Source organism: Falco punctatus, assembly GCF_963210335.1.
Source record: "Falco punctatus genome assembly, chromosome: 8".
NCBI lineage: Eukaryota > Metazoa > Chordata > Aves > Falconiformes > Falconidae > Falco > Falco punctatus.
Window position 1 is genome coordinate 1,825,077 of NC_137588.1, and position 17,805 is coordinate 1,842,881.

Genomic DNA, 17,805 nt, shown 5'->3' on the forward strand with positions numbered 1-17,805 from the left:
AAGATAAACTCGCAGCATTTCCGTTTCTCTCCTTTTTTTTCTTTTTTTTTCTCCTCTTGGTTGCCATTGCTGCTGGTAGTCGGGTGAAGGCAGGATGTCAGCGGTCCCCAGAGGATGTGGGGCCACTGAGTGGGGGAGACATGTCACTTTAGGTGGGCAGCTGCAGCCAGCATGACTCTGGTTGTTCCCCAGAGCATTCCCCTCTGTGCACAGCGTTTCTTTTAATAATCTTTTTTTTTTTTTTTCCTTACCCCCTTGTGGAATTCAACACCTATGCAATTGTTAAAAAAAACCAAAATGGTTGGTGTCCTTGAAAGGTGTTTCAAGACAGGTGAGCAGGAAACGAAGCTTTTGGTAGGGTTGATGTTTTTCAAGTGAGCTTCTCCCCTAACCGCTTTATTCTTAAATCTCTAGCAAAGAGCAGACGTGTCATCAGGGTTGCTGTTGCTCTGCCCTGCTGCCAGCCGTTGTGTTTCTCTTGAGGTTTGTAACCTCATGGTGCCTGGCCACCTCTCGGCCATGCTTCTGGCCGGGAGAAAGCGCAGGGCTCTTCTGAAAGCAGGGGTGTAACGCAGCACGGCGCCTCTTGCTTGGGAGTTCACTTGAACTGATTTACACCAGCTGGAATTTACGCCCCCAGAGATTTTACTCTCCACCCGTTGTCTTGTTCAGAAACATTGCCTTGGTGCCAGGCCTGCTTCCTTGCTCCTGCCTAGATGATAGATGGGAGTGTGGGGGAGGGGATAAAAAAAAGGGAGCGGGAGGAGAGAAGGGGAGCAAAGGCTCTGGGAGTCAAAATAGCGATGTGACAAGAAGTACTCAAATGGATTATTGCTGCAGCACTCGCTGCTGGGAATGTATAAAAAGAATTGGTACTTTTTTTGGTAGTGCCCTTACAATCCCGTGACCGTTACTTAATGGTGTAATTGATATATCTGTTGTGAGGTATTACACAACACATACTCTGTGTCAAGAGAAAATCCCAAGAAATGTTGAACAAACAAATTCAAGAGGACAAGAAAAATTCAGGATACCATTTGATGGATTATCCTCCATCTTTGTAGGTATTCCAGCAAATCTTATTATGTGACAGACTTTCCTCTGTTAAAATGGGTAACAAATGGTGGTGAATATAAGAAATGTTATACTACTATGTTTATTTTTGTCTCCTTCAAAAAATGCTTTCATATTTTAACTAGTCTGCAGCCTGCTGAGTCTTTGTCTCCACTTGATTAATGTAACTTCAAGACAGTGTTTATTAACTACTCTTCTGATATGATCTGCAGGCACTTAACCCCCCCGCCCCAACCCCAGATGCCAAACCCCAAACCCACCACTTAATTTGAAACTGGTGGACAGCCTCCAGTAGTGAGAATGAAGGAAAGGACACTGGGCAAGCTGAATTAAACGTACTTAGCTCTTTTCCTTTTTAGAAGTGATGTAAATTTAACATGCCATGAGTTATTTTGGTGCCTTTAACTGATAAGTTTAACAAAGCATCCGCCGTTTGTAGCGCATTTGGTGTATAGAGGAATTTCAGGATTCCAGGAACGGCAGGATGTAACCTTCGCTTCACCTGGAAACATAAGCAATTCTTAGGGCAGTTGATAGGCTTCATAATGAAAAATGGGAGGCAGCCAAAATCTGGAGCCAAGCTAACAGCCAGAAATAGATCTGCCGAGAGTCTTGTTTTGTACTGTCCAGAATGGCCTATCAGAAATGGTGCGAACAGAAATGCTGGGCTTGAACTGGCATTGCACAAGCAGAGTCAGCCCTGACTATTTTCCTTTTTAAGTATCATGAATGCTTGACTAAATAAATGTTGCGTTAAAGTTTCAGCTGTCTTAACGTGCTGTAATACTTTCCCGCCAGATAGTTTTCCTTTTGCTTACGGTTTTCTTTCTTACGCACTATCTTGAAGTGCAAGTGTGTATTGGATAGCATGTATTTGCAATTAAAGGTACATCACCTAAGAACTGCAGGTGCACCTAAGAATTCAAGTGTACATCACCTAAGAACTGCAGGTCCCCTGCTCCAGCAGCGTGGAAAGGGGGCAGCAAGGAGAGAAGCAAAAGTTTAAATCTCTTGGAGAAGATGAGTGGAGGGAGGGGAGAGCGCTGGGCACAGAGGGGACCAGAACGGGAGGGTGCAGGGGCTGGCAGGGGGGCAGGGGTGTGAAGCAGGTTTATTCCCATTACTTCGCAAGCGGTGTGCTTATGGAAAAGTAAACTGAAGTATATTCTGGTTTGCACATCACTTACTAAATGATTGTGATGATGTTTAATTGTGGAATCAGATCTGTCGTCGTCTTTACCTGGCTGGAGATACGGAGTTCTGCGGGTGGGGTGTAAATGCAAGCGGCGGGGGTCCTGCTGACCGGGAGCAGAGAGCTGGGAGCCCATGGGAGCCCAGCCTGGGTTCCAGCCCCAAGCCCGGTTTGCCATGGCAAAGGCCTAACTGATACGGAGGGGAGATCATGTCAGAGCAGGTGGTGCAGGTTGTGTTGTGACGGCCCTATTCCCTTCCCAGGGCAGAGCGGTTCAGGTTGGCCTTTCCCAAACACAAGCACTGGCAATGTTCAAAGCGAGAGCTGGGAGGGAAAGTGTTTCTCAGCTTGTCGCTGGACGATCTTGTTTCAGGTACCTTCATTGCTACTGCTTCAATCTGTTGTCAGCGATTAGACTTTTTTCCCCTTCTCCTCATGATGTACAGTAGCTGCGATGAAGCAGAACCTGTAGTTTTGGAAAATACGCTTGTTCGCCTGAAGCTGGGGATTTGATTTTTCCACCCTCAGGTTGCGGAAGGGTGTTTTGCGAGGCTGAATGTCCAGCCTCTAAAGACGATCAGTGGCGAATACCAGGCGCTGGGATGAATTTGGCTGGAGGGGTGGGAGTGCTCCCAGGGCGCGGGTGCCCCCGGGCCACGCTGCGCGGGGGCTTCGCGGTCGGCACAAGCCCCCGGCTCTCCAGCAGAGTGGGGCTGGAGCTGCTCTGTGTCAGTAGCTGTTGGGGCAGCTTGTGGTTCATCACCGTCCAGCTAGCGACGTATACCAGTGGTTAAACTCAGGTTTTATTAATGTCACCGGCAGTGGCCGTAGCTGATGATCGTGTTAGAATCACTATAATCCAACTATTTCTGCACCAAGTATTTCTGGAAATATTCATTTGTGAAGCCACGATAGGAAATGCTGAGTGCATGCCTAAGTGGGAGCTACCTACAACCATGTTAGCATAACATGAATTGTTCAGACATATGTGAACAATTACTTAAAATCCAGAACCACTTACACGTTACTGAGTGTTTAACTAATCTCTGGGGGAGGAGACAAAGCACTGAATACAAACCCAGCATTGTCTGTAGCACACTGAATGCCTTTGTAGACATCCTTGCCCGATGATGTCGGTGCCGGTCAGTACCCCTCCCGTAGGGTTAGACCATACTGGTAGCCCTGGGTAGGTGTGTGCTGGGGTATTTTCACAATTGGTTGCTGAGCTTTTCTTGGCGTGTTGATGAAGGTGCCATTCACCATTTGCATGGACAGATCAGAGGGGCAGTCCCTGGGGCACCAAGGCTGTGGGCAGGCTCAGGAGAGGCTGGGTTGTCCAGGCAAAGGCAGACGTTCCCCCTCCAGCTCCTCTTTCTTTAAAAAGTTTAGGTACAAAGATGCTCTTGAAGTTAAACATACGCTCTAGTTACACTTTATATATACATTTTTTCCTACTCTCAGAAGAGCGTAACAGCAAATGAAGCAAGCAGTGATCGATTCTCCACTGCTTCTGGAGTATGTTCCCTGTGTGCCCTGCACCATCAGTACTAAAGTCCTTTTTATGAACTGAAGGATGCATGAGCCTGAGGTTTTGGAGAAGCTAAATAGAAAGTGGCTGTTACAAATGATGTGAGGAGCAGTGGGGAGCCATTGCAGAAAAAATTAACGCTTCTTGCAGTGAAACTTAAATGCCCAGTACATCCCTCTAAGCAACTTAGAGCACACTGTAGCAGCAAGTTATAAAGTCATCGGTGCGGGGAAAATGTCAGAGCACAGTTATTTTGTGTTATTTAAACAGTAGCTTAAAGACAACACAAAGATCTCTCAAAGTTCGTAAGTGCCATCTGCCCAGAGTTTTTCTTCCTTTCGGGAGCACTGATCTGTGTGTTGTTGAATACCTCTGTGTGTCATGCAAGTTTGGTGGTCCTTGAGTGTGGCAACGCAGTGGAACAAATTAAGTAGCAACGTGTAGACATACATGCTGTCCTTTCTGCAGTGGATTATGTGCAACCCTTACAAATAATTGGGCTAGTCTGCAAAAAAATGGAATGACATAAGGAGATAGAATTAAATTAAATGAAAAGCTTTTTTTCCTGCTGTATTTGAAATACCTCAGTGTACAGGGTATTTATTGGTCTGGTCAGTACTAGGTAGGTACATTTGCTCACTTAACTATGCTGTCAGTTTGCTGTAGTGCTTCCAGAGGACCAGTACGCCCTATTTACAGATTTGATTTTCTCCACTGGCCTTTCAGTAGCTTGGACAAGTATTCCTTAGGAATTGCTCAGTAGAAATCTGGAATTGCTCTGAAACACCCCTTAGCAACCATCCAAGGACATTCTTCTCCAAATACCAGCTCTGTGAAAGTACTTTGCTGTCATAAACCAGTATATAGAAATTCCAACAGAAACACAATCTTTGAAATAATAACAACTTGATAGTAGAATTCTTTTTTTTATTTACCCAGCAATTAATTCCTAAAACACAGTAAAAGGTTTACACCTGTTGCAAGTGAAACAGACTGAAAGGCCTGTTAAAAATGCTTAGTGTTGAATAATTTCTGTACATGGAACTGTATAAATACTAAACACCAGGGAAATGCACTCTTAAGAATTAAGAGAAATCCAGTTAATGACTGTTCACTCATGCAGACTTCTGAGTTAAAACAGCATTTCAGATACTCATGTGTACACTCGGAGGGAGAACGTCCTAAATTAAGATTAGTAACAGGAGTAGGCTGTGCTGTGACCAGTGCAAGGAAATAGATGTACGTGATGTGGCGTTGCAGACAGCCTTGTAATCCTGATTAATGGGAGTACCTGCAGAAAAAAAGAGGTGTTTGGCAAAACACTGACAAAATCAATACCACTTTGAAATCATTGTGTGTCTTTCAGTTAAAGAGAAATGAGTACATGGACATATCCAAGTGTTTAGTCCAGCAAGTTGATGTAATGCCATTAGAACAACTGAAGGATCGATATATAACTTCTTTTCACTCACAAGACCAAATGATAGCATAGTATATCAAATCAGCATGGGAATTGATGATCCTTTCCCTGTCTGCCTCTGGCTGCTGTCAAATGGCTTAACTAAGTCCTTGTTAGTGAGTCAGGTTACCTAAAATCAAGACAAAGTATTTTAAATATGTCACAGTTACTCAACAAAAATACTTACTGGTTTGCTAGGAGCTTCAGCACCCGCTTCAGACATAGTAATTAAGATGATGCTTGAGACAGTTTACTTAAATGCTGCATCTCATCATCATCATCATCAGGGGTTCGAAGACCTGCCAGTGCCGCTCGATAACAGTCTTGCCTTTCCTCTGTCAGATCTATGGAGGAGAATTTCTCAATGCCATTTTTTCTCTGCTGGTGTGGGCATTCTTCCACCTGGGTTTAAGCTCTCTGTTGCTGAAATAGTCATTGTACCTTCAGTCCACCAAGCTCATTTACCTGGTGGAATGAGGTCCAGCTTGTGATTGCCCTGTATGCAGTAAAGGTAGGGATGTGCTCCAACATCGGAAGGTGTCTGCGAATAAAATTTTATTTTTACTGTAATGCTCGTTACAGCACGAAGGAAAGAGTGTTTTGATATTATTAAACTTGTTGATGAGTTTCATACTTATAATAATAACTGTAGAAGAAGCAACATGGAAAGGTTTTTGTTAGCTGCTGGTGTATGTTTCAGGAAAAAAATGTGAACACTCCCAACTGAAATACTCTTTTAAGAATTTGGAAACTCTGGAGAGCTGAGTTGATGAAACAGTTGTTCATCATTCCAAAGCCTGCACCCTCGCTTAATTCTAATAATAGTTATACATAACCTGCTCTGTGCTTTCTTTTTGTTTTGTTCTTTTGTTCATTCTGAGTGTTTAACAACTTCTGAATTTGAAGAATTTTAAAGCAAAATATTTCTATTAATGAAATGACCTGTTAATGATGATGTCACAGGTTTTAGAAATTATTTCCAGAAGTATACTGTATCCTTTTATGATAATTAGGAAGTGTCATTATCTGTCTTTCAGGAATGTGGGGAAAAAAAAAAGTAAAAAAAAAATTATTTGAAGTCGAAGTCATTCATGCATGAACATGGTTATCACTGAAGAACAAGAAAGTAATCTGTTAGGTCATTGGACATCCATCATCAACACGTACCTAATGGCACAAGCTCCATTTCATCACTGTCAGCTGCTGAATGGAGCAATACTTTCCCCATCGTGCTGGTGGATGCAGATGTACATTCTCAGCTTTGACCTCAAATTGCAGCAGCAGCACTGCAACATACTTCTGACATATTTTTCCTAAACAGGTCATTATACAAGACTCTGCATCTGACGCAGAAGCATGTCTTAATATGTAATAAAAATTCCTTAACAGTAATGTGTTTCTCACTTCAGAACTGATACCTTGGAAGACAAAGTAAAATCATGAAATAGTGAATCACAAAAATGGCCAGTTGGAGAAGGCTGCAGAGCAGTGACTCGAGATGGTTACTGGCCTGTACTGGTTTGATCTGTGCTTTCCAGTTCCCAGGCTCTGATCATTCTCTGTTATCTCTGTCTCTTGCTGTCATGATTAGCAGTGGTAGATTCTACTGTAATTAATTTATAAAAAATAAATTTCCTGGGAAAAAGGGCTGCAGGACTAAGGCCTTTTCAAATGGGTATGTGGCAGCTGTCTCCTGCCAGCAAAGTGGTAGGCATCAGCAGTGTGAGACTTACAACCTGTTTTAGAGGCACAGCAAACGCTGAGTTTGATATGAGGAACTGCATGTAGATATGACTGGTCTGATGGACGAAAACTGAGATGAGAATCTTATACACGTTACAGGTCTAAAGAACACAGTGTTATTCTCAATCTGCCTTGTGTGTTAAGTAGCTGATGCTAATTACAAAGGTCAAGTATTTCCTGTAAAACCGGGGGTCTGATTCAGATTTCTGGGAGAGGGCAGAAGGGTCAAACTGTCTTACTGTAGACTTTCCCCTTTTTTTAATGTAACGATGCACGGTACTCTCTCCCTATTAAAAGAAAACCAACACCTGTATCAGTATTTAAACTTTTTTAAAAATATCCAATAGATTTGAAGTTTGTTGAGTTTTCCTCTTGGTGGTGGTGCCTCTGTCTGCAGTCTTGGCTCACATGTCATCAAAGCCCGGCTGATACTTTTTGCTGGGTGTCCCTGCAAGTGGGTTCAGAGACTAATCCGAGCCCCTGGGGGTATTTGTTGCTTGGCCACTGGGTTGTGTTGCCATTCAGTTTGAAATGGAGGAGTTCTTTGCTTTCCTGTTTCTTTTGTTATTTAAATGTTACGAGAAACATACATGACACAGAAATATTTTGGTGTGAGCATTCTAATTTCATAAATATTTGCTGGTTCTTCATAGCTGTTAATGTTTGGTTTGTGCTACCTCTAGGAAATACTAATTTTTATTAGTGTGCTGGTGGGCATAAGATTAAAGAATTGCTTGAAATGATTTCTTTTGGTAGAGAAAAATGCAGAAATTGGACTATCTCATTCTTAGCTAAATTCTGATTTGTTTGAGTTTGGCAGATGAGGCAGAAGGGAACAGACTGAGGTCTGGTGGGGAATAGTCTGTGGCTGTTCGCACATGGGCTGGGAAGGAAGCATGCTAAAGAGGTCCGGTGAAATGCAAATTTTTTTTGTTCTTTTTCAAACATGCAGTACATACAAACACGCAAACATACATAAGACTGCAGACAGGTGTGGTAAAAGAAGCTGCTTTAGTCCTTTTTCCATTGGAGGACTGGCAAGGATAAAATTCCTGTGTGAATTTTTCTCAAGGACATAAGGAATTAATATATCTTAAAATAGACACCATCAACTTACAAATGTATTTTCCACATTTGAGTATGAGGAATTTTGCAGTGAAAAGATTGGGAAAAATGATATTTTCTCTGTTATTTCAGCTTATGTGTGAATTTTGAGATAACCCGTTTACAAGACAGTTAAATCCTGCAGTCTTAAGAATTGTTGCAGGTTTATGTGCTTAAGTAGCCACGCACGCTTCCATTTTGCAGGGTTCTTTTAGATTCCGGTGATTGCATGACACCACAGCTCTTTTTTGCGGGTAGGACCACAAGGCACCTTGGAGGGGGGCTGTGAGCTCGGGGGGGCACCCCCTGCCTTCAGGAGGGGTGGCGGGGGACGCGGGGCCACTGCCTGTTACAGCTATGAGCTTCAGGGGGGTAGGTGTCTTGGTGGTTTGTCCCCTTCTTTCTCTGAGCCTCCGGCAGCAAGGTTTGTGTTATTTTAGTTCAGCAGAGTGTCTTCTGCCAGCTTGATTAGTAACTGGGAAACTTGCTGCTAGGGGTCCAGGGCAAACCTAGGTGGAAGGACTGGAATATTCAGCTCTGGACATGTAACGGAGCAGCTGAGCATATGCAGCGCTCCCTCCCGCTGCCGGGCAGTGACGCCAGCGCTGCCAGAGGAATGAGCATGGCATATTGTTTCCCCCGTATGCCTGCTTATTTATTTATGCATTCCAATTCATAATAGCATAATAACAGACTTGAAACAATAAGGTAATTATTTTGCTTCTTGGGTGGTTAAAATTAACTGTGCTTGTTGCATATTTATTCAGTAAAAAGATACAAGATGTTTAGTAATTGCCCAGAAATTCATTATCTGCATAATGTTCTGTTTCTAAATATGTATTGCATGACCATTAATCTGTGCCAACAGCAAGCATACAGCAGTATCTGATGTAATTAGTTTTCCCCTTACATGCCAAGGAGAACATCTGGGCTAATTGCGTGTTGTTGACAAAAGTTGCCACTCTAATGGGGGTCGCTGTTTGTGCACGCACCCTCATTATACGTACAAACATACTCACGATTCCCGTTTATCCTCAAACTGATCGTTCTTAATGATGAGATACTCTTGGTGATTTGTTACGGGAGTCATGCAATGTCTGTGGGCAGCTTTATAAATGTTAGTGGGAATAATATGCTCTCCTTTTAAACAGAAGACAAACAAACCTGTAATGCTGCTTCTTCTGTTCTATTTTTTCAGCCACCGCTGGTCCAAGCAATTTTCAGTGGTGATCCAGAAGAGATACGGATGTTGATCTACAAAACTGAGGATGTCAACGCCTTGGTATGTGACTTGGCACGCTATGTGCCTGTGATACTTCAGCACCATGCTTATGAACTGTTGCAATGGCAGTATTAATCACATCTGTAGTAATTAACATATAACAGAATGGAAATTATTTGGAAGTTAGAGATTTGGGACTTTGGCGGAATCCTAATTAGTTGTCTGAAATATAATTATCGCCAGCAGGTGACTTTAAATTTTCTAAGTGTATGGTAATTATTCCAAATCTGCAGGTCAGTCAGGGACGTTATTTCCTCTCTTACTGAGAAAATGAATGAAAACAGCTGAAAGCCACATATTTTTACTCTCTGTAGAGTTTCCTTTTATGAAGAGTCTTTGCAGATCAGGAGCTGTTACTCAGCATTTGACTCTACTTGAAATAAAGCTTCACTATAGGTCTCAGCAGCGGGAGTAAGGAAGGCAGTATCTTGGCCACAATTTGCCCACAGAGGAATTACTGTTCTGCAGATTGGCTTATTCTAGCCAGAACAATGGTAAGCAGCTGTAAACAAGTAGTAGTTAAGTGTTTTGGCAGTGAGAAAAAAATATCTCCATTTGAACTTGGTCTTTTTGCAGAAGTTGGGGTTTTTTTTCCCCTCTTTGATTTTAACTTCAATTTGTACTGTTTAGAAATGAACCTTGCCAGTCCTGACTGCAAATTGTGGCCTCTGAAAGTAGTGAGAATATAAAGCAGAGGCAGAATGATGATTTCCAGGTGTTTCCTGGACTTTTAAATCAACCTTCCTTCGTGTCTTTCTCTGACATAAAGCCATCAGTTTATTCTTAGCTAACTCCAGCAGTTTGTCTGGCGTAGTCTTGGCGCTGCAGCTTTTGCAGGCAGTGGGGTCCAGCCCTCTGGTTCAGAGCTGCAGAAAGGAACGGAAGAAGTGATCCTGCAGATCTGGTTAACTGGGGCTCCACTCTGTTTGCTTTCAAATGGAAGGAAAGACTTGCTGCTGTTTTAAATGGGGAATCGGGTCAAAGACCTTGACATTAGGCTTTTGCTGTGATTATCAGTACGTGGTTGTTTGCTTGAAATAAATTCCTAAAGGTAGTTCCTTAAAGCATCATCTCCCTTGAGTTACCTCCTTATTAAAGGTCTTCAAAAGCCAAATTAAAAACCCAAAAGAGACGAAACCAAACAAAAAAAAGCAACATAGATGAACATGATGGTCCTAAAATTTCTGCTGTATTTCATGCTGGTTTTCAAAATCGCATTTCCTGTACAAGGTTATTGCAGGCTGCTCAGATGTTTTTGTATCCCCTGGCTGCAAGTGTGGTAGCGATGGTTGCTAGGGAGATGCTCTCAACTGTCAGGTGTGATATTAAATGAAGAATATCTATTTTGTAGGTGAGTACCATGGTACTTAACAGAAAAAGTCATTGAATTTGAACGGTCTTGCCCAGAAACCTGTTTTAAGATGCTAAAAGTCCATCCAAGAATGCTTTGGCTGAACAGCTGTTTTGTCATGAGCAAAAACCAAAGCCGTTCTTTGGCATAATTAGAAAAATAACAGTCAACACGAATTCTGAAGATTGTGTTCTGGATAGTGATCTCAGACAAGTGTCAAATCCTTAAAATGTCACTAAAGAAAGATCAAAAGATAGCGTTTTCTCCCCTTGTGCTGTGAGCTGGCAGTTTGCACCATGTGCTTATGTTTCTATTTTAAGGGTGTTTTTAATTACTTCCATGTTAGTGTTTCTCTAGTGCTTGGTTGCTCACGTGAGAGGAAACTCTGACACTGTTTGGCAGCAATTTGTCCTTTGTTGATCGTTTTGGTTAGCTGTGTTAATATTGAAATAGTTCAAATATAGGTAGGACAGGGAGATAAAATAAAACTGTGTTTTTGCAGCAAGCTTTGGGGATTTCTGAAGTTTTAAATACTGTTTTTCAAAATCTTCAGCAAGAGAGGTATTTGGAAGGCAGAGGAAAAAAAAGCATTTGGAGAAACTGCAAAATTAGGGATGTATACGCATGCTTCCTAAGAGAAAATTTAATCTCAGAGGAAAGAGTTTAGAGCAAATCAGCAGTTTAGAAAGATACTTTCTTTTTTGTCTGGTAAAATAATTAGTGTCTCTCCAAGCTGGGAAGTGTGTGTTGATGGAAATGGCTGGGTTCTGGATGCTGCTGTAATTGTGCATTCTGTTTTGCAACAAAGTGAAATGCTTTGTTGCAAAAGTGAAAGCTGTAACTGTCTGGCTTAGCAATGTGCTTTTAGTTCATTCTGCCACTGTAATTGTCGCTTTGACCTCTTTGCTTTGGGGGACCAGGATGCTACTTTTGCACTCTGGGAGCATGGACAGTGTTATACTTGGCTGGCCATGAGCAATTCCCTGCCACTGAGTACTGAATACACGCTGTTTCTGTGGGAAATGTGGTATGCCTGTGGGCGATGTGCAGCAGCCTGTTTTCCTGGGGCATTTGGGATATTGGGTTGGACCATCCAGACGACCAGACTAGCTTCAGGTAGACATCCTCTAATGTTTGCTGTTCAGTGCATCTAGAAATGCCAGGGTGGTTGCACTATATATGTGTAGGTGGGGAATTTTTTGTGTGTTATTTTTGCTTTGGGAAGAGTGTGAGGGATGACCCCCAGAATCTAAGGATTATTCTGGACCCAGTGATAACCCTTGGTTAGCTGGGATCTGTAATACATGCAGCTGTGCAGCACCCTGTGTCTGTGGAGTCCAGTTCTTATGTGCAATGTCATGATTTTCTACCAAACAAAAATCCTTCCTGTAAAATTTCCATGCTCAGCTCAGTCTTTCAGTTTAGTTTCCCTTAAAAATATTCAAAGCCAAATAAAAAAGGCAAAAAACCCTTCCAGTATTCTTCTGCATAACTAATGTGACGTTTGCAAGCCAAACCAGACATTTTTTCCCGCCTCTGTTTTCACTCTTTATCCCCTAATCCTGCGTTTTCTCTTGGATAGAGCCCTAAAAAGTAAAATATATGCAAAACTTTGATGTCCCCAGAATTGCATTCTATTCTATTGCATTCATAATTTTGGGAAAGTAATTAATATCACCCCCTCACCCCACCAGAGAGACTGTTGAAGGCAGCATCTGCTTTCCTAAAACTTAGTTGCTTCTGTGCCTGCTGTTGGGGCAGGACTGCTGGTTCAGCCTTCCGGGCTCGGCCCTTGTAGCCTCTTGCCTTGATGCTCTGCCAGCTGGAACAGCTCCTTCTTCTCACCGCTCATGGGCATGCAGAGCTTGTGCAAACGCTCCCCCACCCACTTTTGCCCAAACGAGACAGGTTAGGAGAAGGTGATGGTTTAGCTGAATTTGGCTTGCTTTAACAAAGAGCAGAGCTGCGAAGCTGGCAGAGCGGGGTGGGCTGCAGTGCTGCCGGCGGGGCAGGTGGGAGGTGGGCTGCAGCCCCGCGGAGCTGTCGCCTGCCTGTTCCCAGCTGCAGAGCAGCTCTGTGGAGGAAAGGCAGGCGCAAGGCCTTGCGTGCGGACCATGCATGTAGAACGTGCTTTATTCCAGGATAAGGAGAGCAAGAAGAAGGTCCTCATGGAGAGACATGGGTGCATACTGTTTATTATGTGGGTGTTTTCTCATTAGCCTGCTTGATAAGGCACAGATTTGCAGGACTGTTTGTCTGAAGTCTTCAGGCTTCATCCAGGTCTTCACACACACACACACACACATGTTATACCCATTTCTGTAGTATTGCTGAGCATGCATTTTGAGGGGGTACAAGTGTGCACACATTTAGGATTGTGAGTCTGGAAGGCTTTGCATGCCTGGGACAGCCGATGTGAAGAACAGCTTGTCGTTCGGTTTGGAGTGACATGTTGGACTTGGGACTAAGAGAGGCTGTGATGTGGTATTTCAGTAATGTTGGGAACCAGACCCTTGTCTCTCCTCTCACCCGAGGAATGATGAGCGTCTTCTTGGCGCTGTGGGGTCTTGCAGGAGAATAAAGCTCTCCTGGAAGTAAATGCTTCTCTTCTAGATGTAGTTCTGCTGTGCTGGAAAGTCTTCCAGAGGATTTAGTAAAGGAACTTTGGGGGGCTTCTGCCTTGAACACAGCATGACAGTTTGGTGCTGGGTAGCAGCTGTGTTTTCAGTGTGTATCTAGCCTCTAGTAGTGCTATTTGGTATGCCGTTAATTTAAGTGGGAAGTGATGGAGAATATTTTTTTTTTCTGCAGACTGAAATTATGAACAATTCCCAGTTATGTAAGAAAACAATATCAAATTGCATTGATGTCTGCAAGGTAACCAATATGACACTTATTTAGACTAAAATATTTTTTCTTTTAGAAAATAAATACGATTTTGTATATATTATGAAGAAAATGTGTGAACTGTGAAGAAGATTCTGCTTGAGTTTACTTGAGAGCCTGAAATATTCCGAGTTGCTTTGTACAGCATGCTAGTATACTGGTGCATGCTAAATTATATATATCTGTGCTGGTAATTCATTTCATTGGTGTGCTCAAAATGTTTGAGACAGTTAAGGATGTATAGGCCATTAAAAACTCATGGCAGGGTTTGGCTGTAGCTGCTTTATTTTCTTCAAAGGCAGCAACATCAGCCTGAAATACTTGAATTTTCTAAATCTGCTTTTCCCATCTGCGCACGAGTGATGTATGCGCCTGTGCCAGGGGTCCTCAAACTACGGCCCGCGGCCTGGATACGGCCCCCCAGGGTCCTCAATCCACCCCTGGTATTTAGAGAACCCCCCCGTGCCCCCCCGCCCGGGGTTGTGGGGAGAAACCAAGCAGCCGCAGATGACTGCCTGCCGCTGCATCCGCGCCGGCCCCCTGGATGAAGGTTTGAGGACCCCTGTTATGGCATCACCCCTCCTCCCCAAAAAATCAATATTGCATTTATAAAAACGGAGGAGTTATTTAATACTATCTTTTAAGCCTTACATTGGAAACTTCCTGCTGTAAACATTAAAATATTTCCATTAATTAGGATAACAGTTTCTACAGTCTCGATTTAGGATTAGTAATTAATTTTAAAAGTTACTTTTTTCTAGCATAAAAGCTACTGTCAGCCTCATGGAAGGAAAGTGTTAGATGCGGGGGTGGGGGAGAAGATAATTTTTTGTGTCTCCAGAAGATCCAAGTATTTGTCTTTTCCATGTCATGGGCACTTGGCAATTAAAAACAGTCCAGAAAAGTTTTTGTTTCTGAGGCTGAACTGAAGACTGCGGAGATGAGAGGTGCTGGCACCAGGATCTGTGTTTTCAGATGGGAATTTCTGTGCAAAAGAGCACCAGGCATAAGTTACACAGCTTGACTTTGGCTTCCCTGCTGTTGCTCACAGTTAGGTATTTCGATTTTTGTGTATTAGAGGGTTTAATAAAAGAATCTGTGAGGAGGAGGAAATCCTGAAGCAGCAGAGATCTTCTTTGTGCAGCATCAGCTTTTGGCTCTGAACAGTTGTAAATAGCCCAAGAAGCTGCTGTGCATTTGCTTTTAGCCTCTTCTGTAGTTCCTAACTGGTTCCCAATATTTAATTTTCCTAAAGTCAAGTTGTATCTGAATATTTGGGGTTTTTGATGGTGCCAGCTACTTCGTGCTATTCAAATACGGTGTCCTCAGATGTAACGACAGTAAGTGGAGTGGACGGGCAGGAGGTTTGTTTCTGTTACTGTTTCGGTTAGGCTTGTATCAATGGAAGTTGCAGCCATTCCCATGTGCCTTTAATATACTGTAGTTTATTTTGCCACTAGGCAGATCCCTGGCAGCTTGAAGGTGGTTGGGAATCCAAACACTCCTTACCAATGAAACCGGGAACTCTGTTTCTGTGGTGCATTAACTCCTTCTGTGCTGAACTATTCCTGTTGGCTGCTCAGGCAGTCTGGTGACAGAAAGAGGATACAGACTTTTATTTTCTGTAGCAGTTGCATTTACATTTTAATATCTATATTATAATTATCTATATAATATATAATTATAATTTATAATTATATTAAAATTATAGTTTTAAAATAACTGTCCCAAACATCTGATCTGAACAGCTGCAGTTGATGTAAAAGTTCAACTCCCTCATCTCCTTTCAGATGTTGGCTGTGTTGAGAAGCTGTTGACCTTGTTCTCAATATGCCTGAATATTTTACATATGTTGATATGATTCATCCCAGCCACTGTTCTGCTTCATGTACTTCGCATTCTACTTCATGTACACCTACATGTGCTCTAAGGCGCTGACCTGGTGAGGCACTTAAGGACTACCCTAACTTTAGACTTGTGACGGGCCTTACCAGTGTCACTGTGATCACTTGAACAGTTTAAGCATGTGTGGAGTGTCCTTGCTGTTTGTTCTGTATTGTTCTATATTGTTCTTGAGTATACTCGGTTGCCTGTTTGTTAAATTCTTCATTTCCTTCATCGGTACTTTTTTGAAGACAGTGTGTAAGGTAACGTTAACGTGCAGCAGCATCTCTTCTGTGAGCTAGTATGTCACAAATACAGCTCTGGGGGAGGGGGTGTTTATCTCATCTCAGCATGATTTTCTAGTGGCGTTGTTTAGCTTATCTACTGTCTCTTACTGACATTTTGTTCCTCTGAGAGCTGCACTTGAAGCAGGTCTGATTATTTGTCTTGATGCTGTTTGTAATCCTGGTATCGTTCCCTGCCCTGCTCCCCCCCCCCTTTCCTTGCCTTGATACCGCATGTTCAGGTTTGGGGTGCTGCCAGACCTTTGTGGCAATGACAAATACTCATTACTCCTCTCTCCCCGCTGGTAGCTTTCAGTCTTTATATCGTTACTGACTGACTTATTTATACTTATATATATTTACACTCCTTGTACTGCCATCATGCCGCAGGGTCAGCCGTAGCTGGGCGGGTGTCGGTGCCCGGGCCAGGGGCACAGCCAGGGAGCTGCTTCAGCCTCGCTGGAGGGGGCACAGCGCCGGGGGGGCGCAGGGCGTGCGGCTGGAGGGGCAGATGCCCTGGTCCCTCTGGTCCCATCAGCCGTGTGCAGGGCGCAGCCAGGAACCCGAGGGTGTCCGGCGGCTGCGTTGCTCATGTACACCCTCGGCTGCAGGCGAGTGCGGGGGCTTCTCCCCAGACTGCTGAGAACGTTGCCTGTAGGGTGTCTCGGTGTGTTTGACTTTCTGTGCCGCACGTCCTGTGTTGTCATCTGCTGGTTCGTCTGAGGGTGAACTAATCATAAAATAGGAGAAATTTTAGGGTTTTTTTCCTCTTGGAGAAATAAAGCTTATATTCTGTTTTGGCACTAAACCCATCTTTTTCTGGAGACTTGATTCTCACTTAATTTGATAGGATGTTGCATTGATTTTAAAAAGTGAAAGCTGAGAATACTTACAGAGTTATTCCTGTTACAGAAGGATAAAAATTCTACTTTTTCTGTTTCACGTCCTTTCCTCCCTCAATTATCAAATTTCCACTAGATTTACAGTTTAGTATAAAATGCTGCTTATAATTGGGAAAGCGCTGAATAGCCTTGGTTCCCTGATAGAGAACATTGCTTGGTCTTGTCGCGTGCACCTTCCAACTGCTCTGGTCTGTTGCCAAACTTGGCTGTGTTGCAAGAAGCTGCCACAAAATCTATCACTGACAGGTACCATAGCTATCACAAATACTGTGTTGTGCTAAAGAGAGATTCACGCATCACAATGAGCAAGCTAAAAAATTATTAAATCTGATTCTACTTTTGTACAGATGTTCGATCACTCTTAGCATATCTTTTGCCGTGGATAGCCTTAGGATAGGTAATGTGAAGCAATACTCCCAGAAGGTCTCATGTGGCCTGTGAAAGCTACTCCATGGTGGATTATGTCTTAGGAACTGAGCACAGGAGAGAGTCTGGCTTGTGGTTATGGTTCCTGAGCGGACACTGCTGGATGGACACCGCTTAATACTGTTGTCATTTGCCTACCACGTGAGGAGGTGAAGTTCTCTAAGATATCTTTCCCTCTGACCTGTGACAACGAGGGTGTCAACAGGATCTGCCTCTTGAGCGTTTTGTGTGCGTGCCCAGTATGGAAGATCAAAACCCACTGCAGCAGCGTCTGAGGACTACAGACATCATGTATGTTTGAAAAAACACACAAATATAAAAGTTAAATGTAACTTATTCTGGTGATCAGTGGTGCTGTGCCTCCCAGTGCTGGAAAACAAGTTTTCAGCGTTGACATGACAAACGGTTCCGCTGCACTGGTTTGTCCACATTTAAAGGATACTTTGAAGATAGTCCAAAATAGCTTGCAGCTAATGACCTCCCAGGCATATTAAAAGTGGTATTTTACTTGACAGGCTCAGGGATGTGTTTCGGGAAGAGAGTGTAAATACCAGTAGGGTTTCTGTGCTGGTATTTGCGGGAACTGTTGAACCTGTTACCAGCTTATGGCATTTAATGTTGGTAGGTTGTAATTTGGTAAGTTTCATTGGTAAGTCTTTTAGAATTTCTTTTGTATTATTGGTTAAGAAA

General features: G+C 43.1%; 1 protein-coding gene across 4 annotated transcripts in view; it reads left to right on the plus strand.

Moving 5' to 3' along the window:
* Window positions 1-17,805, plus strand: part of ANKRD44 (ankyrin repeat domain 44) — a 143,657-nt gene that overhangs the window by 55,164 nt on the left and 70,688 nt on the right. For all 4 annotated transcript variants that reach the window (XM_080399356.1, XM_080399354.1, XM_080399355.1 and 1 more), the window contains one exon: window positions 9,299-9,382. In XM_080399356.1, the coding sequence (XP_080255482.1) occupies window positions 9,347-9,382 (36 nt within the window). In that variant the 5' untranslated portion in view covers window positions 9,299-9,346. The remainder of the gene's footprint in view (window positions 1-9,298; window positions 9,383-17,805) is intronic.